The 18000-nt window shown below is 45.7% G+C and overlaps 1 protein-coding gene across 5 annotated transcripts in view; it reads left to right on the forward strand.

The window, feature by feature from the left end:
- The first annotated feature begins 392 nt into the window (after positions 1-392).
- Cadm1 (cell adhesion molecule 1) overlaps positions 393-18000 on the forward strand; it is a 318679-nt gene continuing 301071 nt past the window's right edge. For 2 of the 5 annotated variants that reach the window (XM_032909284.1, XM_032909285.1), the window contains exon 1: positions 394-559. In XM_032909284.1, coding sequence (XP_032765175.1) covers positions 427-559 — 133 coding nt within the window. In that variant the 5' untranslated portion in view covers positions 394-426. Of the gene's footprint in view, positions 560-18000 lie in introns of all 5 variants that reach the window. The other 3 variants (XM_032909286.1, XM_032909287.1, XM_032909283.1) reach the window with 2 other exon arrangements.

Here is an 18000-nt window from a genome sequence, read left to right on the forward strand (position 1 = left end):
GGCCCAGGAGCCTCCCGGCGAGACTCTCGGAGCACGAGTCCACGGCGAGTGGGGTAAAGGTTCCTGGTAAAGGTGCAGGAAAGCTAAAGACCCGCCTCCTGAAGCCGCAACCCCCTCCCCAGCGAGGCGCGGGGCAGTACAGACTCTCCTCCTTCGGGAAAGCTAGGCTGAAATTTAACGTAAACATATTTGCATAGGCCCCTCCCCTCAGCCCCGCCCCTAGGTGGCGCGGGCGCGCGGCCGAACGCTAGCGCCAGGGGGCGGGGTGGGGGAGGGGGGTTAGTCCTCTGAGAGCCGGGTTGGGCTCGCGGTGCCAGGATTGGTCGCTCCCGACTCCGCCTCCACCGCATCTCATTAGCATCTCATTAGTTGTCCGCTCGGGCTCGGGAGGCAGCCACCGCTGCCAGTCTGAGGCAGGTGCCCGACATGGCGAGTGCTGTGCTGCCGAGCGGATCCCAGTGTGCGGCGGCAGCGGCTGTGGCGGCGGCGGCGGCGCCTCCAGGGCTCCGGCTCCGGCTCCTGCTGTTGCTCCTCTCGGCCGCGGCACTGATCCCCACAGGTAGGTTGGGGGCACCCGCGGATTGGTCCCGAAAACCCTCCCGGGTACCCCTAGGAGCCGTAGCTATGGAAGGGGGGACGTTTCCATGACAACCTCCCCCCACTTCCTAAATCCAAAGCGGCGGGAGCGTGGCAAGGAAAGTCGGGGCTGCGATGGAAGGGGCCGAGGGGTCGGCGCCCCTTCTTTCCTGCCCGCCGGCTGCGGATGGGCGCCCTCAGGGATGGCTGCACCCACACCTCTTCTTCCTGGCGTAGCGCGGGGTGTTGAGTGTAGTGGGCTCGGGGCCGGGGGCTAGCTGGTGGGGGGAAGGGGAGCCCTCGGAGGTGCCCCGAACCTTCCGGACCCTCCGAAACTCGCTCTTGTCCCTGGAACTTACAGGTCCTCCTGTGTCCCCAGGCTTAGCTTTCTCCCCCTTCGTTCCAGCTCGGCCCCCCGATCGATTCTCCATTCCCCGCAGCTTTCTCCTTCGCGGGTCCCCAGGACATCCCCACCATCGTGTCCTCTCCCCGGCTTTGCCCGCGCTCTGCAGGTCCCCCGCCCGAGAGCTGCACGCCTCTCGTGTTTCCCTCCAGCCGAACGCTGCCCCTCGGCCCCCTCCGCTAGGCTGCGGGTCGGCTTGGCTGGAATTCAGGCAGGGAAAGTTCCCGGCTCGGGGGCGGCCGCTCGTCGCCGCCGCTGCAGGAGGGCTCCTGGAGCCCGCAGCCGGTCCGCGCCACCGAGGCCTCTGCCGCGAGTAGAGATCCGGGATTTCCCGGCTGCGCGTCCTTCGGGCAAGCGGCCCGCAGGTGGTGGCGGGGGCGTTCGCGGCCTCTGCGGCCGGGCGTGCGCCCTGCGGGCCTCGGGGCGCTCTCCGCGTGGCTGGCCGTCTTGAGAATCTGCCGGGGTGGCGGCGGCTCGGCGAGCGCCGCGCCTTCCCTGAAGACGCCGAGCGCTTGGCAGTAGCCCCGCGTGTGGCTGCCCCGGTGCCGGGCGCGTTGGCGCGGTCGCGAAAGAAGAGGGCAGTGTTTGCATTTGTTAACAAAAGGGAGCCGGAGCTCTTCCCCACCGGAGAGGCCGGCCGCGCTGCGCCCGCCTTCCCGCCACCTCGCCGCTCTTGCCCGCCGCACGGCGTTCCCGTGTTGCTGTACCGCCTGCCTCTGCCTCCTGGCGACCGGCGGGACCGAGCGGCACCGGGCGGTGGCGAGCGGGCGTCTGCGCGAGGGGATGCGCTAGGGCTCTGTGCCTGCAAAACCCCTCGCAGCTCCAAGCTGCAGGACCTGGGAGCAACAAGTGGTGGAGGATGCCGCGAGCTCATCCCCCACCTGCGGAGCCCCCAGCCCGGGAGGATGCAGCGCTGGGCCAGCCAGCCTGCGGTTCCGGGGGCGCCTTTCTGCTTGGGTTGTGTCTTTTGTTTACACGCTAGAGGACACATAGTTATGTAAACACCGCAGGAGACACGCTGTTGGAGAGGGAGATGCTTGGGAATGCTAGCTACGGATTTTAGGGGATGCCAGGTTGGTTGATTTGATCCCCCACCCCCCATTATAAAATAGGCTTATGGAGGAACTCGGCTTGAAGAACCAATTGAGGTTCTAAGGGTGGGATCCTGGCAGCACCTTCCGAATCCAGCTTGAGAATTTTGTCTTCCATGCTACGTTCTGTCTCCGGATGTTTATGTGTTTTTCTTCTGTGAATTCTTAATTTATGAGTTACGAGATAATTAGGTTTAACCGAAGCCAGTGTGGTTACAACTTAATTTCTGGTGATGCCACTGACTGGAAGGGTTCGATAGTGTTCCCGAAAGAGATCCCTCGTGCTGCATTGTAAAAAGCGCCAGTGTCAGTTAAACGTGAGCGTGAGTAAAGGCTGGGTAACTGGCGCATTACAGAGGCAACAATAGACTTGTATTGGCTGCAGAACCCAGGGTGGGGGAGGGAAGCGCTGGCCCGGGATATTGCTTTTCGACTAAAAATGGGAGCCATGCAGTGCCACTAAACCAGCAGAGTAGGATTAGATTATGCCTCCCTTGTCAAGCCTGCTCATTGAAGGCTCTGGGTAGTAACAGCACTACTATATTTGTACTATCTCTCGATGAGAAGTTGCCTTCCCGGCGAGGGATGTGTGCTGACTTAGAAAGGAAGGGTCTGGAACTCAACCGTGCATGTCAAAGCTACAGGAAAATTCTGTTGCCAGTTACCATGGAAGCAGCTTCTTGCTCTTGTGTACATCCCTGTTTGTTCGCCGCTTATCAGATTGTGTTCAAATTAGAAAGTAATTGGGTTTGATTTGTAGCGAGGGGATGAGATGACTTTCTTTAATGTTGTGAGTGCTCAGTGTGTGTGTGTGTGTGTGTGTGCGTGCGTGCGTGTATGTATGTATGTATGTATGTATGTATGTATGTATGTATACAATTTGAGAGAGAGTCTTAGCAAAGCCCTCCATTCCATACCGAAGGGATCAATTTCAGGTAGACACCTTAGGACTTCTTTTCCTCAGATGTTAAGTTAAAGCTTTCTCAGGGGCCTCTGCTTCTCATTTCCTGGATTTAAAGAAACCTGTTGGTGCTACCTTCTAACTTCCTTACGTTGGTTTCATTCCCATCCTTGCTGAGAGAGCCAAGTCCCGGGCTATTGTGTATTGGGTTCCTGGTTCTATTTGCCTCTGTAACTGAACCCATTCTCCCCGTCCCCCAACCCGCACCCCCATGCCAGAGAAAAATCTACTCCCATCTCTCCTGTGGTGTTTGGATGAAACAGACCTGTATGAAATGTATCTAAAATAGGATTGCCTGCACAATGTTAGTCCCTCCTGTCATGTTTAAGGTCCAGGCATGCTGCTGTTGGGATCCTGAAGGAACCTGTGGTAGACCAACCCGCTCTTACTCTTTTTAGGATTAGAGAAGATGGCTGATGGGTGGGGGATTTGTGAAGGTGGCAGTTAGCCTTGGCTTGCCGATCAGGGGGCTTGCATACAAGGAACAGGGACTTTGCAAAAGTGACGCCCTGCTATTGTTGCCTGCATCGAATTGAATAGTCCCAGGAGGGACTTGCACTTGCCCGCGATAGCTTCGATAAAATATCCCTCATTAATGCCACTTTATATTTACAGTGTGTCACTGGAGATGCACAAGGCTTCATTTAGTGACTTGTGTGACGAGACAAGCTTGCATTATTTGCCCGGGACATTTTGGAGGAACAAGAGACCCATTGAGCAATCTTTTGAAATGAACAAATAGGAAAAAGGGGGGAATAAAAGCGCAGGCAGCTCTCTGAACAAAGAGCTTTATTCACATGGATGTTGTACATGCTTTATCCCCGTTTCCCCAGTGGCTTTCCTGGTGAAGGGGTATCGGGCAGGGAAGATGATAACAGGCAGGCCACTCTGGCTTCCTCGCTTACTTCCTGACTTCCTATTCTTACCGGAGTTGGTCCCTTACTCACTACCTGCTTCTCTCTTTCTTTCCCCCAACTCCCTCCAAAACCCCAGAACATAACAGGCTCTCAGGTTTCAAAGGAGATTTTTGAAATCTTTGCTGCCGTTGTCTCTCATCGGAAGACACCGCTATGTAGCTACCTGTTGAGACCGATCAACATTGAACAGTGCACTGGGTGAAGGGAAAGAGATGTCGCTTTTTTTCCTAGGACATGTGTCAAGATAGCCCTATGTCAGAATAGGAGGTAAAGATGTCTTGCAATTATCATGTTAGCCTAACCATTTATTTTTAAGGGCATTTTAAAAATGAAAATCAAGATTTTTAAAAATCATCATTAATGGTGCTCTAGGATTTTATTTTTAAACTTTATCCCGTACTGGATACATTTCAGCTTTATACATAAGAGATTATTATTATTATTATTATTATTATTATTATTATTATTCAGCCTCTATTGCTAAGTGGGTTTTTTCTTTAAAATTGATAGTACTACTATGAGACTCATTCTTATTGGGCCTGTTTTTGTGACATTTTAAAGCTAGGCATATAGAGTTTGTATTGCATTTTTAAATTTGTGTGTGTATGTGTGTGTGTGTGACGCATGTGTGTGGCATTTAACAAAAGGACCATTTTTATGTGAGGGTATTTCTTAGAAGGGACCAAACTAATTGATACTTTAGTTTGAATAGAAATTGGCCACATAGGAAGAAAATTTAAAAGAGAGAAATCCAAAGGATTAAAGTGCTGTATATCTTTCTTTGGAAGAATGCTACTGACCATTATGCTGGGCATTTTTAACAGAAAATCCAGCACAGAAAGGAGAAATCACACAGCGACATCTGTTGCAGAACTGAAAATTTGCCGCTTCGAGATGGAAGCAATTAGCCCCATGTAAGCACCTAATAGTATCAGAGTGTGTGCGGATGTACTGACCAAAGTACGAAGCTGTGTTCATTTACATTGGCACGTACACGCTATATACAAGTTTACATGTTCAGATTAAAGCACTAGAAATTTAGCATCGGAGTACCAATATGCTTTAAAAAATACTAGCTATTCTCATGAATATAGAACTTTTGAAAAGAAAAGGTAACCACGATCCTCTTAGGCGATTCCATTGTCTTCAGGTGAGGCCATTGAAGCCCAGCTGAACGGAGGCTGAGCTAGCTGTGGATCTTGGATGGAGACAGGTCCCTTGATGTCCAGCCAGTGGACCTTCTGTTCTTCCTCCTGGCAGGGATGCCCAGAGATACGGATCATGGGAGGATATTTGGCTAAAACTATTTTGTATTCTGAAGGCAGCGAGATTAATTGTTTGCTCTAGGTAATAAACCAATGGATCAGAAGGAGTGACCTCTGGGAAGAAAGGACCTGCTCTTGGTACCTTTGCCTTTGGTGTTGACAAATGATTCTGTAACCTCTGGACTTTATTTGGCAGCCACCACGCAGATGTCATCCAAAGTGCCTTCATATGGGAGATGGCAGGGCTGTGTTGCTGTAGTAAGTCACACAGGCAAAAGCTAAGCTTCAGGAAGCTCATGTTCTGGTTTTTAAGATTTCACTTGTCTTAAGTCTAGAAGAATAGCCTTCCTTGGTTTTCTTTGCAGGTTCTCCTTTGTCGTTCGAAGAGAAAAGCTAAAGGGAAAATTTTCTTTTTCTTAAAGGGACATTTTTTTTCCAGGATGACTTTTATATTGGCCTTATTTTCTCTTTTTCTTCCACTTGGTTGTGGGTAATTTCAAATATTCACAAAAGCAGAAAGAACGTCCTATTAACTCTGCGTGCAGATCGTCCGGTTTCAACTGTTCCCCACCCTTCCTTCATCAGCCCCTCTATGCTTTCTGTTCCTCCCGGATTATTTTAAATAAATCTTGGGCATCCTATAATTTTTCCACAGTTATTTCAGAATGGATTTCCTCACTTATAATTACAGTGTCATTATCTGAATTATACAGAGTCTCAACTGGATATACAGAGTCTTGCCTGCTCCCCTTGCCTTCCTGAGGACCGGAATGAAGGGTTGTCTCAGTGGGTAATGACCAAGCAGGAACTGTAGAGCGCAGTGGATGCCTGCTTGTGCCGAGGAGACCTTTCCTGTGGTTGAGTTTATTTTGAGCAAGGTTTTGTTTGGATCAGACAAGATGAGTTTATTGTTGTGTAAATATGGTTGTATAAATATGCAGTAATTGTGGCTAGTCCTCCACTGTGGTCTGCACCCTTGGCGAAATTGGCCATTTCCAGTTGTTCCCATAATGAATACCCTCTCTCCACAGACTTTGTAGGGAAAGCTTGTTTTAGTTTGATGGCTATGAGATACCCCATATATACGAGTGTGTGTGTGTGTGTGCGTGTGTGCACGCGTGCTTGCCTTCCAGTCCTCTATGGTATAAATGACGTTGCATTTTGTGCATATATTGCTTAACAGAAAAAAATGGTTTTCTTTTCTTCATTTCTAACTGGCTAAGTGTTGATTTCAGTCTGTAACTGAAGTGATGAAAGTCCCTTCTGTGGCATGAGACGCCCATGCTGTTCACTGTGAGTACTCTGGTGTTGTTCTTGTGGGTTGGGGCTGAGGGGGAAGAGGGGAGAGAAAAGGTTACTAACTTTATTTCTCAATATTTGACCCCATTCAAAAATGATATTTAATATTTCAGCTGGAAATGTTGGACAGCCTTATTGTTCATGTCTGAAATTTTGTTTCTCCACAGAAATAAGTTGGTTCTGTTTTCCAAGGTTTCTGATATGTGAGGTTGCCCATTCTCCCTTTTTCCCTCCCTACATCCCTTTCTTTTTGATTAATTTTTATTAAAAAAGATTTATTTTAGGTATATGAATTTTTGCTTACATGTGTGCGCTGTATGCCAAGCCTGTGCCTGGTGCCCACCGTTGTCAGAGGTGGGTGTCACAGACCCTAGAACTGGTGTTAGTGATGGCTGGGAGTTGCTATGTGGATGCCAGGAACTGAACCCAGGTTGTGTGCAAGAGCAACAAGTGCTCTTAACCTCTGACCCAGCTCTTCTGTTCCTTTATTTTGATGTTAACAAAGATCCTTCTTGAAGGTTTTGTTTAATACAGTACAAATCTAAAGCTTTTTCTTGTTGTTGTTGTTCCCAGCTGAACAAGAAATTATATAGGAGATGATGTTGAGTGGCCCTGGCCGGGTGAAAACCTGTCTCCTGAGTTGGCCATTGGTCAAGAAAATACGTGAAGGAATTTGTATATCCAGGGCTTACGAAATGTCACCAAAATGGTATAAAAAACCTTTTGTCTGTCTGGAAGCCATCAACGAAGGAAGGAACCCACTGGAATGTTTGTAATCATAAGTGATAACGCCTTGTTGGAATTTCGGAAACCGCGGTTTCTTTTTCTGAGGTTTAAATTGCAGGCTCTGGGCAGCAGCTGCTGTTGGGGTTAATGAACACTTTGTCTTTCTTTCTCTGAAGGTCTTCCAGTGCCTGTCCTCCAAAGCCTTGGGACAGTTGTCCATGGGCTAGGGATAGACAAAGGGAGATGGAGGGATTCATGTGGCCAAAACGATGTGCAGCCTTAATGGTTATGCATAAGAGAAGCTCGCTCGGTCGGTGTTAAAGGTTGATAAAAGCTGATGCCAAAAGATCCTGTGTCTGACTCCCGGTGACCTTGAACAAAGGGGTTACCTTAAGAAAGAGCTGTGGTGGGGATTTAAAAAACATCTCTTAGTAGATGCTACACTGGAATCTAGTTAGTTAACGCAACATTTCGATCTAGGTGTTTCAGAGTGTTAAGTAAGCTTGAAGTGGAAGTGCTGTGAAACATATTTAAAGGCTCCTCAGGGTTTGAGATTGGTGTTCCAGCGAGTGTGGATTTTTGTCAACGCCTAGAATAAGTGTCTTGATCTTGGCAGAGGTCTTTGGGAAGGTAGACTGTCTAATTCTCCTTCAGTTCTCCAGCGTTAGACAGCACCACCAAGTTAGAATTTAGTTATGCCATCCCTGGAGAGGTGGAGGAGAATCTGCTGGCCAAACAAAGGGCTTACCTGCCCCATCTTTCTCGTTGTCCACACTTTGTTCTCACATGGCTGGGATAGCATTTTGGAAATGGACCTTTTCTTTGGTGTGCCACTGAGTAACGACTTCCCTCAAAGTCTTCTTCATTATTGGGAACAATACCACTATCACCCTAGCCCCTGTGTCCCTAAGTTTGGAGTCCTCGCCTCCTTCTTTATTTTGTTCATTGTTATTATTGTTTGAGACATGTCCTCTGTTTCCAACGATGGCTAAGAACTGGCTGTGTAGTCAGGGATGTTTCTTAGCAGCTGACACGAGGTTTACAGGGGTCCGTCAGCCATACCTGTTTATGTGGCTGTGGAGACTGAGTTAGGCTCAGCACTGAACCCAGGGCTTCAGGCATTTCAGGCAGGCACCTTCCTCACCACGCTCATTTCCTGACGTTGGAATTAAATATGCCACAATTTATTTTTCCTTCACGATGCTCTAGAAACTTAGTGACCACCATGTGCTGTGTGCTTCCCACTAGAAGGTACCTAGCCACTCCCAAATACTCTTCTCTGCTACTCCGAAGTAGCTTGAGTCTGTCTGCTGCAGTTGAATTCCTCCGAGGACCCCATCATGGAGTTTCCCTTTCAGAAGCCTAATCTCAAATTCTTGGGTCTTACTTTAAGTTCAGTCTCTGAGCTGCGTCATCTTTCAATAGTTCCTTCCTCAGTTTCTCTCTCGTTTCCTCTCTAATTGCCCCCATTTCTTATTACTTTTCAGCCCTATCCTGATGGGACTGGAAGACTGATGATCCTGCAGTGAACCTGAGGAAGAGAGTGGTTCTGCCCACCAGCGTCATCTGGTCGCCGTGGCATAAAACAACTCTGCTTTTCCTTTAACTGTCTGTCTTGGCTCATAGGTGAAGGATGGCCGTCTCTCCTCCTCTCCTTTGAGAGTAGATACCTTTCCCTCTGGCTTTCATTTTAACCAACCTGTACTTCTCTAAAGAAGGCCTCCCTGTTGGCCTTTCTTTTCTGTTTTACAGGTGTGTACGTGGCAGTGTTTCTTAATGCCGATTAGGCATTGTGACAAAAATTGTCAGTATGGCGGTCATAATTTTCACGGAATGTTAAAGCTTCAGAATATTGAAGACACATTGCGGCTTTTTGGTGGAGCCTACTTGAATATTATGCTTTACTCTAGCCTAAAAACAAGTGATGTGACTTTAATTACAGTCTGTCAAAGTAACGCTTTGAGCCCCAAGTGAAGTTCTTTCAAAGGAGGACCGTTTCTCAAGGGTGAAAAAGCAAAATCAAAGGGCACTGTGTAGAGCTACTGGCTTGGTAGGAGATCAGCCGCTGTGAAGGTGATGTGGGAAATGCCACCTTGCAGATGGCGTCTTGATGCTTACATCTGGTGCATGTAGTTACCAGGAAAAACCCACCTGAGAGACGGCAGGAGAGTGCTCCCGAGCCTCTGTCAGCCAGTGTTCAAACTTCGTTGGTTTGGGAATAGAGCTGCTCAACTCAACACAGTCATGCCAGCTTTGCCAATTTTGTGGCAGCTCTAGTTGCTTTTTTTGGAAGATAACAATAGAGGACAAGTTATCATTGTCTCAATAACAAAACCATGGAGTTCTTGTTTCTTGGTCTCACTGTTGAACTTGCTGTCTGAGGGATCCTCTCAGAGGATCTGTTATGGCCATCTGCCATCCTCCGTGCCTTCAGTTTTCCTTGTCTGGTACAGTTCTTGCTGGTATACAAAGGTTAGCACTGTGGTAATAGAGTGACGCAACTTTTCATTGTTTCCAGTGTCCAAGGAGAGTCTGGAGGGTCACAGTGTGTTTGTGTACTTGGCTCTTGGCTGCATCTGCCTGTGTTAAGTCAAGCCGCCCAGTCGTCCTTGCAAATCATCAGCTCCATTCTTCTGAATAAAACAGGAGCATCGCCTCATTTCTCTTGCAGAAACCCTTATTTAAACAATGAAAACTTTAACGATAGGGAGAAAAAAAAAGCCCAAGTTAATTTAGAACTAAATTACTGCTCAAATGGTTTTATCTCTTAAAAGGTTCAAGTAGAGATTAGCTTAAATGACACCCACTTTCACTTTTGCTTATGCCTATCTTGTGAGCGAGCATCCTTGTCAAGAGCCCCCTGCCCCCTGTCTCCAGCTTTGTTAGCAACCACAGAGTGTTAGCCGCCATTGCACTGTTTGCTCCTGGAGCAGATCCCTCCATCCACGGGTCAGGTTGGCACGTGGAAGTCTCGCTTCAGGTTCTAGAGAAGGAACATGAAGAACAGCAAAGTAGCCCGCAGTTGGAAGCAGACCACACAGGGGATGTTGACGCCGGAAGTAGCTATCTCTTTATTAAATATCTACCTAGTGGGTGGGTGGTGTCTACTAATAGATAATCATTTGCAAATCCCTTACACGTAAGGCCGTATTGAGAAAGTATGTTGAAAGGATTAGTTCAAGATGTTCTCAGTCTGCTTTGAGGAGAAGTGAAGGAATAAAGCGAGTGGAATCATGTAACATCAGAGAAGCAGCGTGATCATAATCTAATTATCAGGCCTTTAAACACAGACTTTATTATTTTAATCAACGTCTTATATTGTGTTTGCTATATTGAATAAAGACATGGTATTGCTAGCCCATAAGGCGGTTGGTAGAGAAGAGCAAACATTTGATTTATGAAAATGATCATTCATTTGAATATCTGTTTTATGCCAGAGACTATTGGGCATATTTCTATCTTTCAAGAAGGTGGTTATATGTGGTTTTTTGGTTTTTGTTTTCTTTTTCCACTGGTTTTTTTTTTTTTTTAATTTCAAAATCTCCGGGAACTTAAAATCCGAGTTCAATGATGATGCATGTTTGTATCTATTTTAGACTCAACTGTTAACGTTTTGACCACTTGTATTATTGCCATCTCCCTAAAGGATATGTAAACATGACATTCCCAGTTTTTCTTTTTCTGAACCTCAGAATAAGTGAATAACAGGCCAATACATGACTCGAACATTCGTCATGGGATTCCCAAAAGTGTGGGTATTTTCATGTGCAGTCTCAGAAACGATACTGTGCAACTGACATACATTCACTGTTATCTGCATCTGCTCTCATGTAGTATCTAGGTCATAGTCTGTTCCATCAGCCCACTGACATCGCTTTATCCTGCCCAGTATAGATCCTGAAGTCACCAGCAGACACACCCTGGATTTAGTTTTCCTGTCTCTGGGTTCTTTCAGTATAAACCCATTTTCCTATTGTCTGCCCTTTTCTTCTTCCCTTGATTTTATTTTTATTTTTATTTAGTTATTTAGTGTTTTTGTGGTTCTAGGCATCAACCAGGGTTTCCTGCATGGTAGACTAGTACTCTGCCATTGGGATGCTACTTCCATCACATTAAAGGAATTTTTTTTCCTAAAAAGGTGTCTTTCATGGCCCTGCATTTTGAGTCTAGATATGCTGTTTCTATCATGTTCTATGGTTGTATAGATCGATCCTTTTCCTCCTGATTTGGCTCAGATTAAGCATCTTTGGTGAGAAAACTTGATAGCTGAACTGATGATGTCATCTACAGCTCCTTACCAGGTTTTCCCTAGACCCTGGGTAAACAAAGCAACTTAATCACGTAGTTTAGCTCGATTACAACCTCCTCCACCGCTGCCCCTTTGTAGTTGATAAAGACGTCTGTAGGATGATGGTGAGAATGCTGCTCTTTCTCTTGCAGCCCTCCTTGAGTTAACCGGGCCACGGCACTAATAATGAACTGACTGTCAAATACCATAGCGGTGCTTACAGACCTGCGGCTTTCCAATTCTCTGATTCCCATGGTAGGTAGAGGTAGTGCTGTGTTGAGAAGAGCTTGTTTCTTGCCACTCCTTTTTTAAATGGATTTTAAAAGATAGAAATTCAGTTTAATTTGACAGCAGTTCATTGCTATCAAAGGTGGCCCATTGAGAGCATCTTTGAACTCTGCCGTCTCACTTCAGTGTAGCCTCGCTAGTTAAAATTCTTCATTACATTTGTTTATTTTGTGTATGTGAGTGCACGTGTGCCTGTGTGTACATGTCCATGCTCGAGTGTGTATGTATTGCTCAGAGGACAACCTTGGAGGAATTGGTTTTCTCGTTGTGCCGGCGGGTCTTGGGGATTGAACTCAGGTTATAGGGACGGGACCTTTACTCACAGAGTCATCTTGCTACCCAGCCTTCCAAGTACTACACTACATCATCATCAGCTCTTCGCTTACCTAAAGTGAATCCCACCCCAGACCTGGATTTAGTTATTTCTCCAAGGAGTCCTGCTTCCTTTTGGTGGAGGAACGTTCAGTTTTTACACTTGTTAGTCTCGTGTTGTCCTTGGGCAGAAGTAGGACTTTTGTAACCTCCCCCACACCTCCTCCACAGTACGTACACCCGTTACCTGGCCTGTCTATCTAATGTTTGTTCAGCTCAGTCATGACATGTAACACGGATGCCTTCTGCACTAGCCTGGCATCCAAGTCGTCTTTCTCCGTCTCCAATTCTTTCCTTACATCCTCTCCTCCCAGGCGAGAACCCTGGGCTCCAGCTCCATCCATATGTTATAACCGATGTGGAAGGGCTTTGAAATTACTTCGCCAAGACCAGTGTGGACCATAATCTTACCAAATAAATCTCGGATCTCCATTTCTCCCTTTCCTTTTTATCATTAAAAAGATCCTGCCTGTCTACGCAGTGGTGGCCTGCAGCTTTGATCCCAGCACGTGAGAGGCAGAGGCCGGGAAATCTCTTTAAGTTCCAGGCCAGCCTGCTCTACAAAGTGAGTTCCAGGACAGCCAGGGTTATACACTCTCCTCACCCCTCCCTACTTTCCACTCCTCCCAAAACCTAAAACAAAACAATCCTACTTGTGTAGACAAAATATATGGTGTTAACACGTTTGAGCCTGCATGTTCTTTGTCTCTGTATGTGTGTTTGTGAGAGAGATGGGGGGTTTGATTTTTGTAGATTTATTTTTGGGGTACCTAAATCAACCACATGGCTAAAAAAATCCCTACTTTTTTGCTTCTTTAAAAATAAAACAACTTTCCAATTTCATTTCTATTGTGCTTCCTGTTTTTTTTTTTTTTTTTAAAGAGTACCATTACTCTATTTAAGACTGTGTTAGTACATCTGTGTCTGTGTCGTCTCAACAATGACTGCTTTTCTATTTGGATAGAATGTGTGTCTGATATTTACATTTTCCTCTAATAAGTTGGATAATTAACAGCACATGCTCCCGGGACTGGAGAGATGGCTTAGTGGTTAAGAGCACTGACTGCTCTTCCAGAGGTCCTGAGTTCAATTCCCAGCAACCACATGGTGGCTCACAACCATCTGTAATGGGATCTGATCTTCTGCTGTGTCTGAAGACAGCTGCAGTGTACATTAATTAAGTCTATAAAACAAACAAAAAACAGCACAAACTCCAATTCTTTCTTCTTTTTATTATTAATTTTTAAGCAGGGTCTTAAAATTCTAGACTGAAGCTTACTGTTTAGCCCAGACTGGCCTTGAACTGGAGGTGATCCTTCTGCCTCTGTTTCCTGATTACTCGAGGACACCTCCACATCTAAATATACTTAAAAAAAAAAAACCCCAAAACCAACCAACCAACCAACCAAAGAAACAAACAAAAAACAAAACTGTAGTGTAACTCACTCTAAAGTGTGTAGTGTATAACCAAGGTACCCTTTGTATTTAAGTCTCAGACCATGTTTTTAAGAGAAAAAGAAAGAAGCCGGCCTGCTGGACATCTCCATTGGAGTGTCTGTGTCATCCCAGTGGACGTGAAGCGAGGACAGCAAGTCTGAGTTGCTGTCTGTTTGTGAGTTCACTTGTTTTCACCGTCACCCGGAAAGTGCTTGCTTCTGTTGGTTTCTCTTACAGGTAGGAACTGAGAGCAGGAGGAGAGAGAAGAAACACAAACAGCAAATAGCAGAACGAGGACACACACTAGAACAATCTTCCAGTGCTATAATTTTAAACATATAATTATATGGTTTTCAAACCATAATGTCTGCAGCCAGACCTCCCCTTTATTCCTTCCTCTACCCTGGATGTCCCTGATGAAGAATCTTCCTGTCTGCTCTGGAGTTTGACAGTGTATGGCGTCAGAGTGCCACTGTTTCCTCCACCATCTCCTTCCCCTTTAATAGTTTATAAGTCCTCTGTTTATTTGGCAGCTGAAGAAAGTAGATTTAAGCTGGCATAATGGTGCCTTAATTGGTCCATTTGCTTGTAGCTGCCTCCTCTGCGATGCATCTTTAATACTGTTTCTATACGGATCTTTCTGAAATAAACATTAGATTGTCACTTTCTAGCTTAACCCTCCCAGACCTGAGCCCCTGACTGGCCTTCTGAGCAAAATGTGAACGAGCACTGCTAGGGGTCCCTTATACTACATGGCATGTAGACATTCATGTCTTTCCTGCCAGAGCGGTAACTTGGCCTGGTAGGGTTAAGATCCTTAAATGTGTTCTTGGTACTTTTAAGGCAAGGCTTGCTCATTCTGGGTGGCCTGCGGTGTCCTTCATCACCTCCCATCTGTCTTCCACTCTCACCTCCTCCCAGCCCGCCCTTCACACAGGGACCACAGAAGTAAGTGCATTCCTATTGCTCCAAGCCCTCCCTTGCTTGGTGTACATCATCAGGCTGGCTCTTGTGACCTGAGACTTCAGCTCAGCACTGAAGGACACTTCCATGACTGCTCAGCTTGCTTAGGCTGTATTTGTGGTTCTCCCTTGTACTGTGCTTGGGGATTTTCCTGACTTAGCTTGTTCCTCCCCATCAAACATCCTTCTTGGAATCCAGCCTCCTGTATGTACATGCTGTATGTTTTGTTTTTCTCTGGCTTCTTTCTATGGAGAGAAGTGTCTCACTCCTTTACCTGCCTCAGGGTTAGCAAATCTAAATGACACACAGAATGGCCTAAGTCTGCTGTTTTCTTTTTCAGGTCTTACGTAATTTCCAGGCAGATTATAGTATTGTCCTCACAACGTTCGTTGATGTTTCTCTGATTCTTCCATGATCGTTGACATTATACTTTTTAATGTGTTGGCATGTGTCCATGTGTATTGGATGGGCTTGTCCTGTGTCTTGAATAGCAGGATGATCTCTTATTTACATTAATATCCTTAACAATGCTGGACCCACACATTCAGTTTGAGTGAATTGCATACTGGGTGCCCATTACAACTTCTGTTAATTCAGAGTAGGAGCCCAGCTTGAAAGTGATCCAGTCTGAAGTGTGCGTTCCTTTGCCAGTTTCCTATGACACAATTGAATTTTCAGTATGTGGAAATAGGTATGTACCCTATCCTCTTACTCGTCAGTTCTCCCAGTTGGGATATAAACTTTGTGCCAGACTTACTCTTTGTGAATTTAATGTAGAGACTGTCCTATCCCAGCTTTTAGGGCTGTAATTCTTGAAAGTTTGATTTTTTTCTCTCCTCAAGAACTGAAGAACGCCCAACCATTGGAAGCTCGAAGGACCAGTGTTTGTTTATACCTGTTGGGCAATCGCTGGAGAGACTTAGACTGCCCAGATAAGAGACTCTCTTCCCATTTATTTAGTCACTCCACAGTCCTGGGATAGCTGGACTTTGAGTCATTGCTAAGGTTGTAACGGCAAAACCAAGAAACTTATCTCAGAGGTCACCTCCTCCTCCTCATGTCGGCAAGAAGAATCTTGTCTGAAAACTGAGATATATTCTCCAAAGAAGTGGCAAACATAGGGAAATTTAAACCTCAGGGTAACAATTTTCCCTGTACGGTAATAAAGATGTATGTGGAGTCAGTGGCTGCAGAATCAAAAAATAGATCACAGTAATCGGATCACACATGAGAAATGGCTTGTTGCTGTGCTTAAAATCCTGGGCGAGGCAGCGCATTTTTCTGGAGCCTTTTCCACTCTGTGACTACATCGTTGGTAGGAATTAAGACTGAGACAAAATGAAGCTTATAAAGTTAATTGCCTACAACTGGTCTCGCTTTAAACAGAGAGATTTCCTTTCAGTCTCGGTGGAAGCCGGGGGAGTCTGCCCAGGAAGAGAGCAGAGTGCTTTCTGATGTTACCTTGTAATTCAGGGGAAGTCTGGAGTCGGGTCTTTGCCTTGAGTGTAGAGGTGGAACCACACTAACGGCAGTTTATTGCGGTAATATTTTTAAGTATATTTGTAACGCTGATGTACTGTGACCTTGTGAGGGTGTTGGAAAGGAGGGGGTGGCCGGCCCTCTGTCTCACTGTCAGAAGTGATGCGCCCCTAGCTCTACCTCCCCCGCGGGCTGGGGGTGGGGAGGACTTGTTTTTTATGGCTTCTTTCTCCAGCGAAGTCTTCATAGTTACAGCCATCCATCCTGACTCGTCTTCTCCTGCCTGAGGCGTGCATCCAGCCTAGTCTGGATCTGGTGCTTTAAGTACTTTGAGTGATGGGAATCGTAGTATTTTTACTGATGCTTCTCCTGTGGCTGCGTGGGTTACACAGCTTGTGTTGCTCAGGCATTGTGAGTGGATTACACAATGAGCTGTGGTTTGGAGAGGAATGACACTTTCCCTTTAGTTCTCTGCCGTGCACCAGGCTCCTTTCTCCATACATGGTTTTCAGGATTGCCCTTTGAGAAATCTTTTAAGTTGAAGGCATTAAACCTCCTTTTTCTTACCATAATTCTTCAAAGAGATATCCTTATCAATGTGACCTGCTGTCAAGTTAACAATGATTTGATGGCAATATCCAAGAAAAATTACACCTTTGTAATACAAATTTGGCCAGTGTATTAATGTATGGTATATGGCTGGTGTTATCCAAGAAGAAAAGATGAGTTAATCAGTTCAGTTTCTTCTGGAATTAGGCAGTGAATGCTTCCAGTATCCTATTGTAAAACAATTGTATCCAGACCCTGCCTGCAGGCTTGCTTATTTCATTATTCTGGTCATTTGCATGAAAGCAAGTTGATGATTCCTTAAACAACCTTCAGTTCAGTTTTCTTTTCAGCCAGGCTAGTTATTCCTCCTGTACCCTCATCCATTCATGCAGGAGCATGAATCAAACCAAAAACGTGGCCTTTTAGAGTAAGGTAGGAACAGACTTTATTGTCACTTATTATTATTATTATTATTTTTGGCCAAAAAAAAATGACCTCCCATTTTCATATTAATTTACCTATAGTTGTATCTCTTTATCCTCCCTTTATAAGGTGAGAGCTCACAGAGATATGTTTTAATGGGACATTTTCCAAAGTTTCAGGCATTTAAAATCTGAGGTCATCATCTTCAAGATTTTGACCCGAACATCTCATGAAGTGAAGGAGCATGAAAGGAGGTGTGTGTGTGTGGGGGGTGGGGGAGTTAGTATGTAATGTGCTTATAGCGGAATAATGATCAAAGCTAAATTCCCTTTTCAACATTTATCTGCTGCAAAGTAATTTGATCTCTGAGCGAGAAGCCCTCTGTTGTTAGATGTCAGGAATTTTTTGGAGAAAAAAATTTTTGCTTTTTACTTGTTTGTCTTATTTTATTTTAAAGTTTCATACCAGTAGTTTAAACAAAATGGTGCCTTCATGTTCAAAACAGCAGAGCAGAGAGCGAAGCTGCTTACTGGGCAATCATGATGTCTAGGCTTTCCCTATAGGCAATGACGTGGAGTGTATATTTGTCTGGCATTTCCTCTCTTCCTATTTGCTTTGGGCTCCCCAGAGATGTGACTGTGGCTGCAGCCGTAGAACTGAAGGAGTCGAACTTTTCCATCACTTGGCATGTGGAGGGAAGTAGCTGGGAGTGGGAGTGTCTCAAAGGCTTTGCATTGAAATGAAGCTCTGGAAGTACAGGAAATAGGTTTAACGAGTGAGCGATGCTTGAGGAAGACCACGTGACTAGAGGCTTATGGGTAGAAAAGTGAAAATGGCTAGTGAGAAATGGGATTAGCAAAAGATAAGGTGGGGTGTGGAAAACCTTGGAGTTTGAGTTTAGATTAAACTTAGGAAGCCATTTGGAGCTAATGAAAGCTTTTTGAATAGTGAAGTAAAAACAAC

This window comes from Rattus rattus, chromosome 8, assembly GCF_011064425.1.
Source record: "Rattus rattus isolate New Zealand chromosome 8, Rrattus_CSIRO_v1, whole genome shotgun sequence".
NCBI lineage: Eukaryota > Metazoa > Chordata > Mammalia > Rodentia > Muridae > Rattus > Rattus rattus.